This window comes from Cervus elaphus, chromosome 23 (genome assembly GCF_910594005.1).
Source record: "Cervus elaphus chromosome 23, mCerEla1.1, whole genome shotgun sequence".
In the NCBI taxonomy this organism is placed as follows: domain Eukaryota; kingdom Metazoa; phylum Chordata; class Mammalia; order Artiodactyla; family Cervidae; genus Cervus; species Cervus elaphus.
The window spans coordinates 21,618,207-21,639,859 of NC_057837.1; the positions used below are offsets into that span (position 1 = coordinate 21,618,207).

General features: G+C 35.5%; 1 protein-coding gene across 2 annotated transcripts in view; it reads left to right on the top strand.

Annotated features, from left to right (window-relative positions):
• PLXDC2 (plexin domain containing 2) overlaps positions 1-21,653 on the top strand; it is a 421,899-nt gene that overhangs the window by 310,392 nt on the left and 89,854 nt on the right. For both annotated transcript variants that reach the window (XM_043883300.1, XM_043883301.1), the window contains exons 8-9: positions 10,211-10,306; positions 10,507-10,588. In XM_043883300.1, the coding sequence (XP_043739235.1) occupies positions 10,211-10,306; positions 10,507-10,588 (178 nt within the window). The remainder of the gene's footprint in view (positions 1-10,210; positions 10,307-10,506; positions 10,589-21,653) is intronic.

Genomic DNA, 21,653 nt, shown 5'->3' on the forward strand with positions numbered 1-21,653 from the left:
TAATTGGCATTTGCTATCTCTCTGGTAGTGTTGAACTAATAATTTAGGAGGAGTAAAATTAAATAACCAAGCCAAGAGACCTTGGATTCTTTGGCATAGTTTGGTTGTGCAGATATATTTCTTGTATTAATAGGAAGAAGAACTTAAAAGAGTGACAGGTTATTTGACTGATAGCTGTGTGACTTTGTTTAGTTTACATAAATTTCTCAGCAAAAGAACAGCTTTGTGCCATTCTATATTTAACAAGTTCTTATAAAATTATTTGAGAGCATAAAGGAAGATTTATTTTAAAAAGTATAGATTGAGGTTAAAAAATATTGACTGAGCCATACCTATCACATAATGTATTTTATTTTTTGGTTTGAATCATTTTTGCCTTTCTACTGCAGTTTATATTTTTAGAATAAAAACATATATGTTACTTTGGGCAACTGGTCATCATACTAAAAATAAAAAATGTAACTGCTATTTGTAGTAGTTCTGATCATGTAAATAACCATTTCTTGAAAGCTTCTGTTTTTAAAAATCTTCCTCTATTTAAAGAATAGCCTTGAAGTTTGCTTAGGTATGGTAGTACTAAAGGTGATTATTATTTGTGTCCTGTATGTGTTCATGTAAAGCAAGAGGTTACAATATATTACATCTCAAGATTAGATCATTCCTTTCCCTTTTGTTCAAAGGTCTTGTTCCTCTTTTATTTCATTATAGCCATAGACTTAATTTATCACATGCATATGCTGTTTGTTCTTGACTTGTGCTACATCTGTTTAATTATGTCATCTCTCGAATACAGAAAGTAAATGCAGTGCAAATTAGACTTTTCAGAGCAATGGATTGGCTGGAAACGTTATAGGGGGTATCTTATAATTACAGTTTAGAATGACATTCTTTTGTGGCAGTTCTGTTTGGTGAAGACCATGAATCTTCCTTGGCTATTTCTCCTTGTTCACTGAGAATTTGCAGGAGGTAATATTCCAGCCAACTGTTAAATCAAGGCAGATTTTCCAGAGACAAACCTGTACTGTGAACAAAGCAGAGATATATCCTTATGTGCAGGCAACATAAAGACATCCTGACAGAACTCTTAGACAAGAGGCTGAGCCCTGGGAGAGGCCAAGTTGATTCCTGTGTGAGGAGGAATGTTCTCACATTCTTTCTTTCAGAGGTGTTCAGTCAAGCATGACCTGAGTCAATTATCACTCAAGTAAAAGAATCGCTAGTTTTAATTTATGTGTGGCTTCTTTCATCCCAGAAAGAATTTTATTTGCAGCTTCCTCAGAAGACATCCTGGTCAACATTGATATTCTGATATATTATTGTTTTAAGAAGAAGATCCACCAAAGTAAAAGAATTTTTTTTTTTTTTCAAAATATTCAAGTATTGTGTCAGAGGGGACTTCCCTGGCAGTCCAGAGGTTACAACTCCCCACTTCCTCTGCAGGGAACATGAGTTCAATCCCTGGTTAGGGAACCAAGGTCCCGCATGAGGTGAGGTCAAAAAAAAAAAAGAGAAGGAATAGGAAATTTATTGAATTGAATCAAAGTAAAAATATGACATATCAACTTAAAAAATATATGGGAAAAGTAACAAATTGAAAACAAAACTGTCAGAACTAAAAACATGACAAAATTATCCTCAGACAGCAGCATCCCTAAATGCAATTTTTGCATCCCTTGTGACATTGTAATAGGATGACCCTTATGTTTGGAGGGGAAAATATCCTTCTCAAGTATAAATTTCACTGAATAAATTGGCAAAGTCAATCTGAATTTTGAGAACAGGTTACATCTGAAGTTTGGGACTCAGCATTCATCTAATGGAAGTACTAAAACTTTGAGTTCAGGAGAAGCTTCTCTCAGGCCGGCTTTGCGCCAGAGTGATGTTCACATTTCCTGTTGACCTCAGTGTCGTCTTGAGAAAATTTGCCAAGAAGGAACAGAAGTCCTGAGTTTCCAGTCCACTCATCCCTGCTGTTAGATGGGACCATATTTCAGCAAGAACTTTGGAATTTATGTGTTCTACTTAAAAATCTTTGGGGAAACAGAGAAATTTTAATCTCCTTGAAAAGCTGTTCCCACATTTATAAAGTGTAACAATATCTGTTAGGAGGTTCAGTGTAAAAGATATGGCTGCATTGTTGCGTTGTATTCTCAGCCGAGGGAAAAAAAAAACCAACTTACTTATTTATGCCAGAGATTAGGCTAACCCAAGAATACTGTAATACAAGTTATACAAGTAATATTTTTTTTGAAGAATTAGATGATTCCTAGAGATCAATATGCTACTTACTTGCATAATCAGAATTTAGATAAATATTTAAGTTCTTTTCAAGATTCTGTTCCCTTACTTAGCAACCTTCCTTATTAGGAGTCATCCTTATAGGGAATTTAAATCTTTCATCTCTGTTACCCCTTTTTCTTCTCTTGAGTGAATTTAGGGAAAAACTGATCATTATCTTCAGTAATGGGTGGTTTTATTTCTTCTGTATTCCAAGGTGCATTATTACACAGGACCTCATTCTCATAAGATCAGTTTTCTGTTATTTTAATCATTTTGGTTGGAGAAGGAAATGGCAACCCACTCCAGTACTCCTGCCTGGAAAATTTCATGGATGGAGGAGCCTGGTAGGTTACAGTCCATGGGGTCGCAAAGAGTCAGACACGACTGAGTGACTTCACTTTCTTTCCTTCTATAGGTCCTTTTGGACAAGGAAATGGCAACCCACTCCAGTGTTTTTTCCTGGAGAATCCCATGGACAGAGGGGCCTGGTGGACTACAGTCTATGGGGTTGCAAAGAGTCGGACACAACTGAGCAACTAACTAACACACAATCAATTTAGTTACATGGGTTATAGAATCTAGATCCTTGGCTTAATCTAGCCATGACAACATGGGAAAGTATGACAACCATGAGAATAATTCTTCCCAGTGGACCCACAATTACTATACCATTCTTATCAGATTTGGTAAAGGTTTGGTTTGGTAAAGCGTTCAAAAAGCTATAAGGCAAATGGAATTTGTTTATTATGAAGATGCACCTCCCTTTCATCATAACATCAACAACAAAACAATTTTTTTTCAGTTTTTAAAGGCTTCCAAATAATAAATGTTTTCCTTATAACTTTTAGCATGGCTTATTAAAATAGACTTTACCTTTCAAAAAAGATTAGGTGATCTGATAGTTTAAAATATCAAAGGGAATTCAGGCATTGTTATTAAGTTAGTAAACAGTTCTGAGGTTACAAGGGAAATTCCTTTCCTCCTTCAAAAAAAAATGAAAAATGTCTGTGATGAAATTAATTCTTATATTTGAAGAAAGTAAAAGATAAAAGCTAGTTAAAAGTCCAGAAAGTTTAAGGGATGTTGTCATGTGAATACTGGTCATGAGACCTTGAACATTTTATTTAATTTCTATAACTTTCTCTATATGCAAAATGACCATCTTGGTATCTAAAGATACAGTGTGTGTATAGCATGTGGTACCTGGCACAAAGGAACACTGTATTTGTATTTACATGTATTGTTTATTCATCAGCATCAACGTTGTTACTTTAAAAAGACAATAGGGCTGACTGAGGTGTCCACACCCAGACCCAGTTCCCTGGAGAGTGAGGCCACAGGGAATTTCCACCCAAGGACACTTTGACACTCTCTCTGAAACTCATTCTTTCTGATTATGACATCATTTGTTTGTTAACCTATTGTGTCTGTCGGTTGTATATGTCTGCATTACCTTCTGTTTTTCTTTTTTTTCTTTTTTTTTAATGTATTAAACAAAAGTTTATTTATTGGCAATGTCAAATTATTTTTATTAGCTGAAAGCTAATTACTTTACAATATTGTAGTGGTTTTTGCCATATATTGACATGATACCTTCTGTTTTTCATAAAATATTTTATAGAACTTTAGAAACAGAATGAAAACCACAGAGATAAGTCAGTTCAGTCTCCAAAGGAACAGATGTGAAAAATAGGTCTACATATAATGAACTTGTTTATAGATTATAGAAATATGAGGTAAAAACATACTTGAGATTATGAGCACAGTCCATATTAATTCAAGGGAATTTTTAAAATAATAGAAAACCCAAAGAAGGAAATTAAAGTGCCCATAAATCTACTACAGAGCGATAACAATCAATATTTCCTTGTATCTTCATCCAGTATTTTGTTTATAGTGTATACACACACAGGAAGAAAACTGTTATTATCCTGTAAATGTTTAGCACCTGTTTTTCTTATATACAACATTTTTTTTCCTACACTGCTAAATACCTGTCTAAATGTGGTCATCAATAGTTGCAACAAATTCCTTTGTTTCATAATTTATATAATTTGTTTCTGTACTGGTTGGTCTTGTAGGTTGCTTTTCATGTTAATTATCATTAAAACAACAGTATTGAACATCCTCTTTTTAAATGTTTACACATATCTAATTCATATAAAGTGAATATGCAACCATTAAATGTTAATGGATTTTTATGTGCATTGACAAATTGTTTTCTATAAAGGCTGTAACAATTTACTCCCCCAGCAACATCATATTACATACCCTTTTCCCCCAAGTGCTCTCAGACACTATTATCATTTTTTAAACTTCACAGATTTGATATGCAGAACATGGTATTTCATTGTTGCTCTAATATTCTTGTGATTACCAGAAAGTTCTGACATTGTCATCTATTCATAGATCATGTGTAATTGCCGAACGTTCTTGCTAAGTAGCTCTACTGAATAACTGTTTCTCAGTCTCAGCTTATGTCCCTCCAGATTCTTTTACGTGGTGTGTAGTCTTCTTGGATAAATGGACAGTGCTCACTGATTCCGTTCATACTTGTTTGTTTCTCTCCTCCTGTTTAACATTTTGAATTTCAGTCAGTCTCCAGAGTGCTGACTTTCCCCATCATCCCTCACATTTTCCTTCACCTTCTGAACTTAATGAGCATAACATTTCCAGCAAGAAATGCAGAAAATCCACTTGTGTCTCCATGGTTGGCTTATTTGGAAATTCAAAGCTATGTCATTTCAGTAACGTCAAAGTTACACCTGAATGTAGAATTCCTGCACTAGAAACTAATCTGGAAAGCAGCTGACCTAACTTCAGATTGTTCTACTACAGGTTAAAATAATGATAATTTCTGAATCCCTTAGAATACTCCACTTTTTTCTTCCCACCAGCATACATTAACTGGCTCTTTCCACCAATCCCTTTCTCATCGGCGTCTCCTATTTTAAATATACTGACACTGTTTGTGCCTTCACTTTGTTGGTTATTATTATTCACAGCTCATTAAGAAACAGCATTTTCAAAAATAATTTGGGAAGCAAATATATTTTAAAAATACTTAGGGATTTAGAGAACTCTTTAATGAACATCATATGTAGTTTACCATACATGGTTTCCTTATGAACTTACAGAATAGGCAGCAATTTTTCAAAGAGCTTGATCAAAATTATGTGCACAGACTAAAAAAAATGTAACTTAAAAAGAAACAGAGATGCACTTTTATTATACAAAAACCTTAAGCTTTAATTCTAAAAAAAAGTAAAAATAGTAGCATAGACCAATACTGTTCAATAGAACTTTCTGTGCAGTTGAAATGTTTTAAACTAAATTGTCCAGTATGGACTTACTAGCATAAGTAACTACCATGCACTTGAAATGTGACTCGTGAGACAGGGGAATTGAATTTTTAATTGGATTAAATTAATTTCAATTGTAAGAGTTGTGTATGGTTCACGGTTACCATATTGAATATATGGTGACAATGAACCATATATACATGTTGAAATAAAACATTAAATTTCAAGTATAATATTTATATTAACCTACTTTTTACTTCTTTGCCTTTTGAAAGGCTTTAAGATTTTAGAAATGATCCAGTGATACATTTTCAAATTTAAGCATTCCGCTGTAACTGATTTTCCCCATTAAAAAAATGTGTATAATTTTGGACTTGGTAGTAGGACACATCTATTATAATTACTTAGTAACTAAAATGAAAGAACATGTTGACAATATTTTCCCTTAATTTTTATACACTCTAATTAAAGCTCTTTCAGAAGAACTGAGCCTCATCTATTATTTTCAAAGTTATCAGGAACTTTTCATTCATTTAATGACGGATCGATCTACAAACCCTTCAGTAAATTGTGTCATCTAACCTTGTCTCTCCTCAAAATGAAAAACACTTCAAAATTATTCATTTTTACAGAAGATAAAATTGCTTCTCTTTACTGCACAGCTTCATTAGGCACTCCATTGTCAAGTACACACTAGCTCACTCCAGGCTCAACAAAAGGAAGCAGAAATAGAAATCATGACATTTTCCCCATCAAGTCACCGCTCATAAAACTCTTCGAAGATAGAAAGCATTATGCAAAGTGATATTTTATTGCTTTAATACATACAGTTCTCACATACCCTATTTGATTGATCTTGATTTTTCAAAAGAAGCAAAAAACAATAATTTTTTGGATATTAGAAGTCACTGATTAATTTTGACATAATTGAAATTGTTTTTTTGAATTTTTATGAACACAAAAGAATAATGAGAGGAAAATCTGTGAGGTTCAGATTAGTACCTCATGGTCACCTAATTTTATGTTGCCTTGTCCAGTGCTAACTTATATTATTGTTTAATAGAATTAGAACTATAGAGAGAATTTTAAACCATTTGAGGCAGGGATTTCCCTGGTGGTCCAGTGACTAGGACTCTGTGCTCCCAGTGCCAGGGGCCTGAGTTCGATCTCTGGTCAGGGAACTAAATCCATATGCTGCAACTAAGTATTCACATGCCACAACTAAGACCTAGTGCCGCTAAATAAATAAGAATAAATACATATTTTTAAATATTTGAGGCAGAAGTATCTTCTGTTGGAGATGCTTTATTTCACAGTTCCAACTGGCTAATTCTTTTCACGCATTGGATTTTTGTATGGGAAGCTTATGACTTCTGTAATAGTGTACTTTTTTGCTCAAGAGTCCCTTTTTTTCCTGAGTCTTTATGCTGGGAATGAACTTGTCATTGAGTTTTGCAATACATGCTATTTGCATTAAAGAGTACTCTCACTAAATGGTGCTGTGTGCTGGGCTCAGTTGGAACGAGAAAAGAAAATAAATAATCATTTGGGACTAGTCATTAAGCATTGCAACACATAGATAAGGACATGTTAGCTAATCATTTACCTGACAATTCAGACAAGATATTAAAATATTTATATAAATATAAGAATCAGACAATTTAGAAAATTTAGGAAATAACTCATACATTCTCTCTGTGAATGTTACTTTTCAAGCAGACAAATAAACTAGATCATCGCTAATCATGCCACAGGGCACTCATTAAACTGTTTCCATTTGAGCTAGAATGGATATTGATTGGAGAGAATTCCTGGTGCTTCCATATGATCACTCAGTCCCTCCTGCTGATATGGCTTAAAATATTTTAAAAAGTGCAATTCAATAGTTATGCTTTGAATCATATTGCCTTAAGATTTTGATTATTGAATTCTATTCTCTATGTATTAGCTGCTCAGAAATTTATTTCATTTCATTAAAAAAAAAATTTAAAGCCCTTCATGGGTACTATAGTTGATCTTGGTTTTGTAAAGATGTAATAAAACAGTTGAAGCTGCATCACAACAAGACGGAATGTTTGGTTCATCATTATTTTGGCTAGTTTCCTAAGAAGACACATGAGTAAAATACATTTCTGGAATCAAATGAAAGCTTCTAGCATTGGCAGGAGCTACCAGTAAATACATGCCTAATTACTTGTTTTTGACAGGGAGATGTCTGAAATACAACAGAAATGACCATTTGGAAGCTGTCATTAATTGGCAGATCATCAAACAAAACTCATTCTTATTGATTTTGGTTTTGTTAAATTCATCTCCTCCCAGTTGTTGGAGGTGTCTGAGCAAGGTGATAGAACTAGCATGGCAAAAAAGGTCACTCCTTCCCCTTATCCCATCTGCTTCATCAATAATAAACTCCCAGAGGCTTCACTGTCATGCCCATTGTTTGAGCTTTTCAAAGTATAGTATGAAGTTAAAAGAAAACTAGTATTTTAAGCACCTACTAATGTAATAGATACTATGCAAATTTTAGGATGAAGAAGGCTCAAAAAACCCGATCACAGTGATCCCATGGCAAGTCCATGTTATTTATTTATTTCTAAGAACTAAATTGTTCAGTAAAATGTATAGGAAACCAGTATATAGGAATGTATAGCATTTAGGCAGAAGCCGAGTGATGGTTTCATATGCCTTAAAAGTTAGACAGAGAAGACATGATTCATGTACATCAAGACACCTTACTAAATACCATGAAATTAGCATTTTCTCTAATGTTGGATAAAATTTCACTTGAAAATTATATGTGCATCTTTCGTTTATGCCAGAAAGATGTGAATTGGATTTCTAAGCAGTGTTTCCTAATCTGAGAAACCTGAAGATGTATTTGGTGAAGGGCTCTAGATGTAACCCAGCCCCCACAGAGTTCATTTTGGGCCACTCCCTCCCCCTTCCTCTTCTGCTGTAGAACTTCATGGAGAATAATCAGAAGTGGGTGAAAGAATATGCATAGAGAGAAAAGGAAGTACGTGTAGGTTGTGAGTAAATATTTGACTTCCCTCCCAGATGTGTGGAAGTGAAGTCGCTCAGTAGTGTCCAACTCTTTGCAATCCCATGGAGTGTAGTCCATCAGGCTCCTCCATCCATGGGATTTTCCAGGCAATAGTACTGGAGTGGGTTACATTTCCTGGTCGTTGTTACTAACGGACAGCTCTCTGTCTTCTGAGTTACCACACTCCTGCTTCATGTCCTAGAGGACATGATTGTTGGGTCTATTGACTTCAATCAAAATTTAACCTTCCCTAATGTAAAATGAGAGACAAAATCCTAGAAGCCTAATTACAGGGCCTAATTCCTAATTTCTATAGGAGTTAGATCATTACATGCAGTATGATCTATGGTTGCCATATTGAAATTAGACAAAAATTATATCTGACATTTTCTGAACACTTACTGTGTGAAAGGGATTATTCTAAGCAACTTTCATTTACTATGTCATCTTAATCCTCAAAACAACTCTGTGATATAGGTACTATTATCTCTGTTTTATAGATGAGAAAAGTGAAGGACAGAAAGGATAACAAGAGCCCAAGGTTATGACATACCTAGTAGCAACACTGGGATTTGAACCAGACTGTTCAAATGCATGAATTTTTTATTAACACTATGACATATGACTTCCTAAAATCAATGTTTAAAATATAATTTATAGCTTGTCAAATAATTCCTGATAGGTATCATAGTATCAAGAAATGCATTCCTGTTATTGTAAGCATTCTAAGAGCTAAGTAAAATGCTGATAATATTACATTTCTATTTATACTTACCAAAGTCAGGCAAGCTAATAAGTATAAGACTCAGGTCTTTTTTTAAAGTAGATTTTGAACACATCATCAGTGTCTTGTTTTGTTACAAAATACACTTGCTTGTATTTATCTGATTTTTACTTATTAAAGTTCTTCTCAAAGTTTTCATCTAACCTATTCTTCAGGAACATGGCTGGATTTGCTGATGAATTATTATAAATTCCTACATGCAATATAAGTGCTAGTTATTAACCTTCATAGGATATGACACTCTATTTAATAAATAGCAATATTGATTTTTTAATGATTTAAGTTCTGTCTTCAATTTTATTAAAGAAACTTACCCTAAACCTTTAAAACAGACTCTTATTCTAGCTAAACCAGGTGTATTTAGGTTATGAAAAATTTTTCGATTGCTACCCATTCCTAAAGGACTCACTTTCTCACTTTAACTTCAGAGAAGTGGGATTATCTTACCTTCTTGATTTCATATGTCAAGTTCTTTCAAAATGTATAACTCTATCAAGAAAATATCTTAAGTATACGCTGGGTTTGAAAATGGATTTGAACCCTGCTAAATAAGTGAGAAATCTGAGACCCTAATGAACATTTTCAATTTCCTGGTGAAAGATTTCTGGTACATGGGCACTGAGTTTCAGATTTTGATACTCAATCTTTTTTGCAGGCTTTGATTATTTAAATTTTTTATTTTAAAGGCCCATCAGGTGAAAAGCATATAACTCTACTTTCACTATTAAAGTACAGTTTTTTTAATAAGTGAAAAAATGTTGAAAGGGGATTTTTTTTTTCTATTTTCTGTTTTTCCAGATGTTCGAAGAAGAACAATTTATGAATACCACCGAGTGGAACTACAGATGTCAAAAATCACCAATATTTCAGCTGTGGAGATGACCCCATTGCCTAGTAAGTTAACGTGTAAACAAAACTGGGTGGGAAAACAATTTGCAGGTTTGATGATATGGTCTATTTATGCATGGGTCTCTGGATCCTGCATATACATGGGGATGCGTTGGTGATTTCAATTTTAGTGGCGTTGTCTTTTTTTTTTTCCCCTCCTCTTCATGCTCCTCGTCTTGATGCATCCATTCTCTCCTGTTTCCTAGCATGCCTCCAGTTCAATGGTTGCGGCCCCTGTGTATCCTCTCAGATTGGCTTCAACTGCAGTTGGTGTAGCAAACTTCAAAGGTAAAAGAGAATAATGCAACACATTTAAAAACTTTGTGAAGACTTGTTGCTTGTACTCTTCCATTGAGCTTTGAATGTGTAAGGTGTGTTGACTGGGTATACATGAACAAATATACACATGTTTAAAAAAAAAAAGAAAAAAAACACCAAAGTGCTCAGATGAGGGAATTGTCATATTTTTCTGTTTGCTCAAAATGACTAACAATCTTTGTAGTCCATACGACAATTATCTGACCTACTTCTCATCATAATGGGGCTTGAGATAGATGATGGTGATGGATGAATCTATAAATTGATGCTATTGGTTCATAGTCTTCAGAAATCATGATATGATATATCTTCACAGTAACAAGGATGTTTTATGCTTAATCACATTAACATTCTTAGCAAATTCCTATAAATATCTCAGAGGTTACCAACCAGGATTGGAGGTATAGTCGGAGGCTGAGGAATATGATGACACTAACTGATCTGTGCTACATAAATAAAATGTGTGGTTTGGGCCTGAGTTGTAACTAACTGACTTTGAAACCTAAGCTGCATCACTTGCTGGTGTCAAAGAGTTTTACCGATTTTCATGAATGCAAAGAGGATTTTTCAGTCTGTAGGGTTTTTCAGAGACTGGATGATCATTTGTTGGAAATACAGAGTGAAGACATTTAAATGTGTTTTATATACTCAACCATTTTGTGCATTAGTTATGTCCCAAGTGCTGGGAGAGCAGCAGTGGGTCATATAGATCAACCCACTCCAGTATTCTTGCCTGGAAAATTCCATGGACAGAGAAAGAGGAGTCAGGCCAACTACAGTCCATGAGGCCGCAAGAGTCAGACACGACTGAGTGACTTTCACTTTCACTTCACTGCCCACCATGGAACTTCCAGTGTGTCTGAGAATAAGTCCCCTCTCACCTTCAGAGTTCATGAAAAATCTGCTTCTTGCTCCAGGAGGAGAACTGAGTCTTCAGGTTCCTACATGTTCCGCCAGAGCTTTCTGTTTTATAAGAAGCCAGTGCCTTATCATCTTACTGCAGCCTTTGCAGTGATGATAGAGGCATGTTCAGGAAGACTTTAGAAGTTACTGAAGCTTAAAGAATAGAATTCCAATTCCTTGATAACAAGCTTTTGGAAACATGTGTAACTTGCTGAGTTTAGGACAACCACTATAATATAATAGAGTAATATAGTATTTACTGTAACTGCTGCTTTATTTTCAACGTAACATGTTGTTCCAATAATTTCCTTTGTGCAATGAATTGCGAATAATGCAAAATCAAGCCAGCTATTCATGTTCTTAAAAGTAGATTCTTGGCTGTCTCTCCAGAGTGGGAAGAACTACTATAAAATTAAGGCTTTATAGTCCTTTAGATTCAGATATTGCTGACAATGCATACAAATTACATGCAGATCAGAAGTTAGTCAAAATCTGTTTAGATGATGACCAGAATGAACCTAAAGATATGGCATTTTAATATGTATATTTAAATAATACTGAACTAAAACATGAAAAATGCCCAGAAGAATGAAGTAGAAGGTTTTGATATGGGGTGCGAACTTAATTCAAGTTCCAGTTTAGTGTTCACCAACTTTCCTTCATCTGAGTCTGTGTGCGGTGCCCAAATGCTGTGGTTCCTGGCATGGGTACATCTGTGCTCAGTCATTCAATCATGTCCTACTCTTTGCAATCCCATGGACTGTAGCCACCCCCCCCACCCCAGGCTCCTCTGTCCATGGGATTCCCCAGGCAAGAATACTGGAGTGGGTTGCCATTTCCTTCTCCAAGGGGAGCTTCCCGACCCAAGGATCAAACCTGTATCTCCTGAGTCTTCTGCATTGGCAGGAGGATTCTTCACCATTGAGCCAGCTGGGAAGCCTGTGGTTCCTGGCATTCTGCACCAACCTCTATGTTTAGCATCTTGCTCAGGGCTTATGGACGTTTGTCTCTTATTGGTCTCCTCTGCTAGGCTCTGAGTTTATTAAAAGTGAATTGTCTCCATATCTCCACAGCCTAAGGATGTACCTGCTACTGCAGAAACATGAATGAGTGAATGATTGATGGTTAGGTTCCAAATGAAGGAATCATGAGTCAGTTTGTCTGGGAATGAAATGTCTCACAGGATGAGGGACGTTCAGTGCTGAAACCAGGAACGTTGACAGAAAACCAGGATGAACTAGCCACCTCACCTAGAGAACTATTAGGACAATTCTCAACTGAAATAATGATATTGTAAATGAAGGTTTGGGACACTAGTCTAGAAATCTACCTTCCACTAACCATTTCATTATTTTTTAAAAACATTTTTGATGTAAATATATGTTTAGGGTTTCAAGCAAGCAATTTTGACAATCAAAACACATCCACAAGTCACAAACTTCTTTATACTGTTAATGCTCCCATTTTATTGAGAAGTTTCTCTGACATACATCATTCCAAGGAATTTCCAAAGATATTTAATTCATACAACATTTTTATAGTTGAGGAAACTGAGGCTTCCAGGAGCTAAGTCATTTGTGTACGATCTCAGAGCTCTTCAGTGATGAGTTTGGAATTGAAACTCAATCTGTGTGACTTCTAGCCTTCTGGGGACTTTTTGTTTGTTTGTTTGTTTAATTGGAGGATAATTGTTTTACAGTGTTGCGTTGGCTCCAGCCTGCCATTTTGATGTCTCACCTTTTCTGCCTCACACAGACCAGGCCACAGGTGTACTAAGCTACTTACTCTTAACCACTTCCTGATAAACAGTTGACATACTATGGGAAAGTGAATATTTCTGTAATTGAGGGTGCAAGAAAATTACATGGTTTTGAAGTTGACATGAAAAGAACGCAGAAGAGAATCAAGCGAAGCATGACTTTTATGTGTTACTGAAAGCATAGGGGTTTTTTTAAGATTAATGGAAAAAGAAAGGTGATGATGCATATGAATGAGGAAGGAATTTGTCAAAGAAGAGTATTAAAGAAAACTTCAAGTTTTCTGCATGTTACCATGAATAGTAACATGCAGAAAACTTGAAGTTTGTTTGGTATGCAACCAAACACCAGTTTAAAATCTTGGATTTATTTTTAATTTATCAGCAACTCAGTTATATACATATCAAGACCTGCTTAATTAATTGGTTTAACTATGGCTCATTGCACTTTTGTTCAACTTAATTTCCCCACTGCATTTTATTAATTTCTCCTTAGGCCTGTGAGCATCAAAACTTCGCTTTTGCTGCCCAGTAGCATTTCCCTAGACTTTAGAGCTTTTGTTAACAAATTCAACAAAACAAGAGACATCTTATCCTAAGGAGCATGAAAATTGCCTCTCAGACTCTTTTCTTCCATGCTTCTTACGTTTCCCTTTGTGCTTTGTTATCCCTGAATGATAATCAGTTGGTGGCAATTACTAAATTCTCAAGTTGGGCTTCCTCTAAAAAGATAAGATAATTTTAATTGGTTTATTTATTTCCTTTAACTCCCATTTTTCAACAAACCAAAACCAAGGCAAAATGTTTATTATGGCTTATCCAAGGTCTAAAGGAATTTGAGTTATAGGAACATTTAATGAGATCAATGATCAAAAATGTTTTCTTGGAGGAATTCCCATTGGTTCAGTGGTTAAAACTCAATTGCTTTCTCTGCCTTGGGCCTGGGTTCAATCTCTGGTCTGGGAACTAAGAAGCTGTGAGCCACACAGTATGGCCCACAGAAAAACTTTTCTTGGGATAGGTGGTCATTACTTCTAGACAAGATTGTTTTTATTTCTTCACTGAAAGCTGAGAGGACCTGAATCAACCACTTTGACCCATACCTTTTATCTTCACTTATTCCACAAAAAAATTTTAGTATCTCTGTGTTTAAGTTAATATCCTAGATTGTGAAGTCAATAGTAAATGAGAGAAAATTACTTCTCTCATAGAGCTTACATGTTTAACAAGCAAGATAGAGTTTAAGCAAAGGGATATGCAGGAAATAAAGTTAGTAGTGGTGAGTGCTAGGCCAAAGGAAATAAATAGGACATCAGAAGGTAAAATATAGCAAAACTGATAACAGGAGTGTACATGTTGGTTTCGTGCTAAGTAACATTGTCTTTGTGAAGAGACCTTGGTTTCATCAGCCATCACCTTCCAAATGTTTAGTTTTTAACTGAAAATATTGAGTTGGTCAAAAAGTTTGTTCTGATTTTTCCAAACACTGTTATGGATGTTACGAACATTTTGGCAAAGCCAATATATTTTGGCTCTTAAAGTACTTATTTACTCATTCATTTACTTAAAAATGTATTGACTGCTTTCCACATTGATCTAAACAGCAAGTGTTAGTCTAAGCACTGAGGTAGTTAGAAAACTAGTGAGGCATCCATCAAGGCAAAGTTCTCATGCAGCTTAGAGTTTAGCATATTAAACTGGAAAATGAATGAATTGATAATTAAATTAAAAAGTCAGTTGATGATGAGTGGTCTGTCAAGTTTAGAGAGCTGGTACTTGTTCTGGACTGAGTGGCCAGCTAAGGCTTCTTGGGAACAGTGACAGTTAAACTTAAATCTAAACAACTGGGAAAGATTGAGGGCAGGAGGCGGGCACGGCAGAGGATGAGATGGTTAGACAGCATCACAGACTCAATGGGCATGAATTTGAGCAAACTCCAGGAAATAGTGAAGCACAGAAGAGTCTGGCGGGCTACAGACCATGGAGTCACAAAGAGTCGGACAGACTTAGTGACTGAACAATAACAACAAAACAACTGGGAACCAGCTACACCAAAGTGAAAGGAAAGCGCATTTCAAAGGGAGACAGATTACTTTGTAATGGATTAGAAATGAAGGCAAAGACAATGATATGAGCCCAGGATACTTCCTAAATTTTTGTTTGACCAGTGGGATGGATACTGATGCTCACTTTTTGAGATAGGCAAGATGGCATATGAGAAAGAGGCTAGGGGAAGGAGAAATAAAGAGTTTGGTTGGGGTAAACTCTTTAATAAATAAAGACTTTAAGTTTAAGGTGCCTGTCAGACTTTCAGGTAGAAATACTGGGTGGGTAGGGATATATGAGCCAAAAATTCCAGGAAAAGGTTATGGCTAGAAGCTCAGATTGGAGAGCTATTATCATATAGATAGCATTTAAATTCAGTGGACTGAATGAGATCAGCTGTGGAGAAAATATAAATTGAAAACAGAAGACATCCCAGGAACCAGCCTATGGCTTGGCATAATGAGGTATGATGCTGATTTTCCATTACATAAAATTATTTAAAGTATTTGTAGGCATGTGTGTTTGTTTAGACAGAGAAAATCTCAGAGAAAATATCTAAAAGACTGATAAACATATTTGTCTCCAGGGAAATGATAATGAACAGGGATAGGAGGAGAATGAGTATTGCTTTTCATTATGTACTCTTTCCTGTGATTTGAATTTTGCCACATGAAGTTGATGACAAAAGGAGGAACCAACAAAAGGGACATAAAAGAACATAAATTCTTTAAAGGGTAGAAATACAGTCTTAGTCTTACTCATTTTCGTGTCTCCCATAGCACCCAGCATAGCACTGGACCTAATAAAGGATTCCAACACAAACAGGCTGGACTGAACTGTGAGATAATTGAGGCCAGAAACTTCCACCTTACTGGGAATTCTAATTGCTCACATTGGCCATTTCTCCCCGTTGGCTGTGTCCGTGTCAACCACATGGCTGTGGAAAGAATTATGGGGATGCCCGGCATAAAATGTCAACATTTATCATTAAGCACTCTGAACACTGAGGAGTTAGTCTCTTGGTGCCTCATTTTAAAAGAATTTTCCACCTTATATTTACTTAGTTCCAGTCAAAGTCATAAAACTGGTACTGGTAAAAATTTGGGAATAAATATATTCTATGATTCCACCCATCAAAAGAATAAATAAAATAGGCAAACCTCTCCTAATGGTAAAGACATGGATCTACAGAAGAATACTATAGCATATTTACTTAAGAAAAAATATGAGAAGAGGGAGTGATGTTTATGAATAACCCTTCTCTCTTTTTTTTTTTTTGTACCTATTATTTCTACTGCATCTCCCTGAGCATCTTCTGGCACTGCCTATTATTTTCCACTAAATGAATTGGATTTCTTTGCAGTAACAAAAAGAAAAATAGGAAGAATCACATGTAATACATTTCAAAAATCTTGAAAATACATAAAGTCAGAAATATTGGCTACTAATTCATTAACAATATGAAATATATTATCAACCTAAATTAATTAAGGATAGAAACGCACATCCACTGGAATAGGAAATGCAACCCTCTCCAGTATTCTTCCCTGGGAAATCCCATCTGAGCCTCATGGGCTGTAGTCCATGAAGCTCCAAAAAAGTCAGATATGGCTGAGACACTAAACAACAACAGCAACAAATAAAAGCACGTCTAATTTTTTAAAAGAGAATTCTTTTCATATTTTCATTGAGCTTACAGAAATTAAATTGCCTACATTTGGGAGAAAAAAGGGAGTTGGAGAGAACAAATTTAAATTGTGCAGCTGATCTCACCTTTCACCAGTCAGTAATCTTATGCTTCAAAAATACAGCACCAGGGTGACTTGAACGTATCTTTGTCCTTTGATCTTGGTCTTTTGTACCCCTTAACACAGGCACCTTTGCTGCATTGAGTGGGACTCTAGTGTTTAAAGACACAGTGGGTATTTTTCATTATCCAAAGAAGCAAGCCAACAACTTCATCACCAAGAACCTCACACTCCATAGCCCATTCTGATATTGAAGGAAGAACAGAATGTCAGGCTCCTGAGAGGGCTGTAACTAAGGGAATTCCAAGCATATTTTGACTGAGTATGATTTTTACTTACTTACCCACCTCAATATCTAGCCCTGAAGTAACATGCAACTCCACTATAATCCTCAGAGGGCCATGAATGAATGAATGAAAGTCTCTCAGTTGTGTCCGACTCTTCATGACCCCATGGACTATAAAGTCCATGGAATTCTCCAGGCCAGAATACCGGAGTGAGTAGCTTTTCCTTCTCCAGGGGATCTTCCCAACCTAGGGATTGAACCTAGGTCTTCCACATTGCAGGTGGATTCTTTACCAGCTGAGCCACAAGGGAAGCCCTAGAGGGCCATACAAAGCTATATAAAGTTGGTCTGATTTAATAGTAAGGCTTAATTTAATCCAAGGTTTTAAGATTGTAGGAGAGGATCAGGAACCTATGGTTCTTCAGTGACAAGCAATATACTATGAAATTATGGTCAAGTCTGAAATTTGTAAAATTAAGAAGATCAGTAGATAGAGTGAGTATAATTTTACTTGTTTAAATGCACCTTTTATATCTTGGACAAAGCTCTAGTCTGTAACACTTTTGACATTATGGTCTAATAAATTCACATTCGAAGCTACTTGTAAATTATTCATTTATATGATTTTTTCACTTAACGAAGCCTATTAACTTTCATGACAAGGTGTGAAGTCCAGACCTAATAATCAAATAGAAGCCATTTAAGAAATCTAGAAGCCCTGATCCAAAATTAATTATAATCCTTAGAGGGCCTTAGGCTTATTTCAGTGGATTGGGGTAGAATAAAGCTCTGTTTGAAAATGCACCTAGTTTCAGATGGAGATTTGGAACTCAATGATTTTTAAATTTTTTAAATAAACTTTTATTGATCTGTTTTCCAATACACTGACTTTCAAGTTGAAATCTCTTCTATTTGCTTGAAAGAATTACTGATTAGTAATATTTTGATTGCCAAAAATGTTATTCTTTTCAGTATATAAATTGAATGTCAGATTTAAATACAAAATATGAAGTTATTCATAACTATAGCAAAATTTACTTTTTCTTTGATAGAAGGTATCTCCTTACTTATGTACTTATGTCAGATACAAAAAAATTATTTCATTGATAAAAAATTAATTGGAATGCTATGTCACTTTGCCTAGTTATGATCAGTTCAGTTCAGTAGCTCAGTCATGTCTGACTCTTTGCGACCCCATGGACTGCAGCATATCAGGCCTCCCTGTCCATCACCGACTCCCAGGGTTTACTCAAACTCATGTCCATTGAGTGAGTGATGCCATCCAGCCATCTCATCCTCTTTCATCCCCTTCTCCTCCTGCTCTCAATCTTTCCCAACTTCAGGGTCATTTCCAATGAACCAGTTCTTTGCATGAGGTGGCCAAAGTATTGGAGTTTCAGCTTCAGCATCAGTCATTCCAATGAATATTCAGGACTGATTTCCTTTAGGATGGACTGGTTGGATCTCCTTGCAGTCCAAGGGACTCTCAAGAGTCTTCTCCAACACCACGTTTCAAAAGCATGAATTCTTCGACACTCAGCTTTTTTTATAGTCCAACTCTCACATCCATACACGACTACTGGAAGAATCATAGCTTTGACTAGACGGACCTTTGTCAGCAAACTAATGTCTCTGCTTTTTAATATGCTATCTAGGTCATAACTTTTCTTCTAAGGAGTAAGCATCTTTTAATTTCATGGCTGCAGTCACCATCTGCAGTGATTTTGGAGCCTCCAAAAATAAAGTCTGTCACTGTTTCCACTGTTTCCCCATCATTTTGCCATGAAGTGATGGGACCAGATGGTATAATCTTAGTTTTCTGAATGTTGAGTTTTAAGACAACTTTTTCACTCTCCTCTTTCACTTTCATCAAGAGGCTCTTTAGATCTTCACTTTCTGCCATAAAGGTGGTGTCATCTGCATACCTGAAGTTATTAATATTTCTTCTGGCAATCTTGATTCCAGCTGTGCTTCATCCAGTCCTGCATTTCTCATGAAGTACTCTGCATATAAGTTAATTAAGCAGGGTGACAATATACAGCCTGACATACTCCTTTCCCTATTTGGAACCAGTCTGTTTTTCCATGTCCAGTTCTAACTGTTCTTCCTGATAGACAAAAAGAAAACAATTGCTATCACTTCTAATTGAAAGCATCAAGGAAACATTAGGCTTTAATTATATACACTCAGCAACAGTGGATAAATTGCCCTTAAATCTGAAACTGGTGACCACAGTAGCACTAATCTAGACTAAATGAAATTCTTTCTCTTTAGTGTATACTTATTAAGTGTAATGGACTTTCTGTGTCAGGGAGTACTAACCAGCCAAACTTCAAGAGGAGCCCTAAATGGAGGAAGCATTCCTGAGTTATTCAAAAGGAATCAAAATTCCCAAAATTGAAACTAGAGAGGAAGCCATGTTTTGTTGCCTGAAGTAAATTCAGACTGGATGTCTGAACACCTAGAGCCACAGCCAAGAGTTAACTGACTAATCTTGGACAAATCAATAAAGCTTTTTGATTGTATATGCTAAAATGTGAAATCAATATGTCATCTAGATATGTTTGCTTCTTATGTTCTTTACATCTGAATGGCTGTAAGTTCAGTAGTTCTCACATACAAGTACAGTGAAGAACTGCTTACAAAGCATTGAAGCATATACATTACCATATGTAAAGTAGGCAACTAGTGGGAAGTTGGTGTATAACACAGGGAACTCACCCCAGTGCCCTGTGACAAGTCGGAGGGGTGGGATGGTGTGGGAGATGGAAGGGCGGTTCAACAGGGAGGGGACATATATATACTTATGGCTGATTCACGCTGGTGTATAGCAGAAACCAACACAACATTGTAAAGCAATTTTCTTCTACCAAAGCTTGTTTAGATGCAAATATCTCTGAAACCCTCCAAGGGATGCATATTCAGTAAGTCCAGAGTGAAGCCCAAGGATTTAACTTTTTAACAGCCCTCCTCAGGGGATCCTGGGGTAATGGGAGACTGACTGATACAGTGGGAATGCTGCTCTTTCACATGTAGGCTGAGAATCCTGTAAGCCTGCAGTATGGAAACACTTGTCCTCAATTTGGAATAGAGAAATACTACGGAAAAAAAGCTCTGAAGGCGAAAATATTTGTGGTTAAAATCTATCAAGAGTTAACAAAATAGATCATAATAATAGAAAACAAGAAATTTTTGGCCAAGTATAGCATATATAATAAATAAATAAAATTATTTTGGAACGTTGTTGGCTAGTTAGAATTGTTGGAACATGTTTGATTTCTGAATTTTTAAATTAAATTTTAAATTACTGCTTCTAAAGTAGAAATTCACTATTCTGAAAGAGCAAAGATACTTCTAGAAATACTATACATCCAAGATAATTGTTTTTGACATGCAGTGCTTTTATAAGCAGTTAATTGAATTTTGAATTCATTTAGTGTAAGGCCCTTTTTAATCCTTCAAATTTAAATAAAGAATCTTAGTACATCTCTTAATTAGATTATCTTGAAATATAGCATAAACAAAGTTGTCTTTTAAGAATACAGAGTTAGAGTCTATTTTTATTTCCTTCTAAGCGTTCCAAAGTCAGCTTGAATAAGTGTAATTATAATAGTATAATGAGGTGTAATGTCAGTGTATTCTGATATAGAGAGTACTTTTGAAAAGGTACATGAGATGTTAGTAACAGAGTTCATCTTTGGGAAAACTGCCATGAATTGGAAATTGACATAAAAAGAGAATATCATTTCATCAGATTCCCTTTTATAGAGTTTGAAGTTACATATGTACATATTACCTACACCGAATCAATCAATAAATATTAAAAGAAAGGAAATAAATGTTAAAGTGTATTAAGAAAAAGTAGATACTCTTTCAGAAAATTCTAAAGTTAAAGAGCCTTTCAGGAACAGAAAATTATCAGTGCTGAATGTATGGGCAATATTTCTTTCTCCAGAAGAGATGCATTGGATTTATTAGCCTTTTGGATATAAAATGCATTTAATTCTTTTTGGAAAAAAAAATGTACTGAACTATGTATTTTATCTATCTATAATCTAAAGCTCTCTATCTTTCATTTATCATATATTTTGCATTTTGGTCTCTGTCTCCTTTTTGCCCCTGGCCATCTGCCAGTCTCTCTGGATGGGTAACTGTGAATACAGATTGGAAACCAGCTTTCTTTTTTCCAAAATCTAAAGCAACAGGTGCTTGAGCCAAGTCTCCTGGTAACAAAGTCCCACCTGAAATATCAAGGCATCTTTAAAGTTGTCTTTGATTTTCCAGTCAGTGAATGAT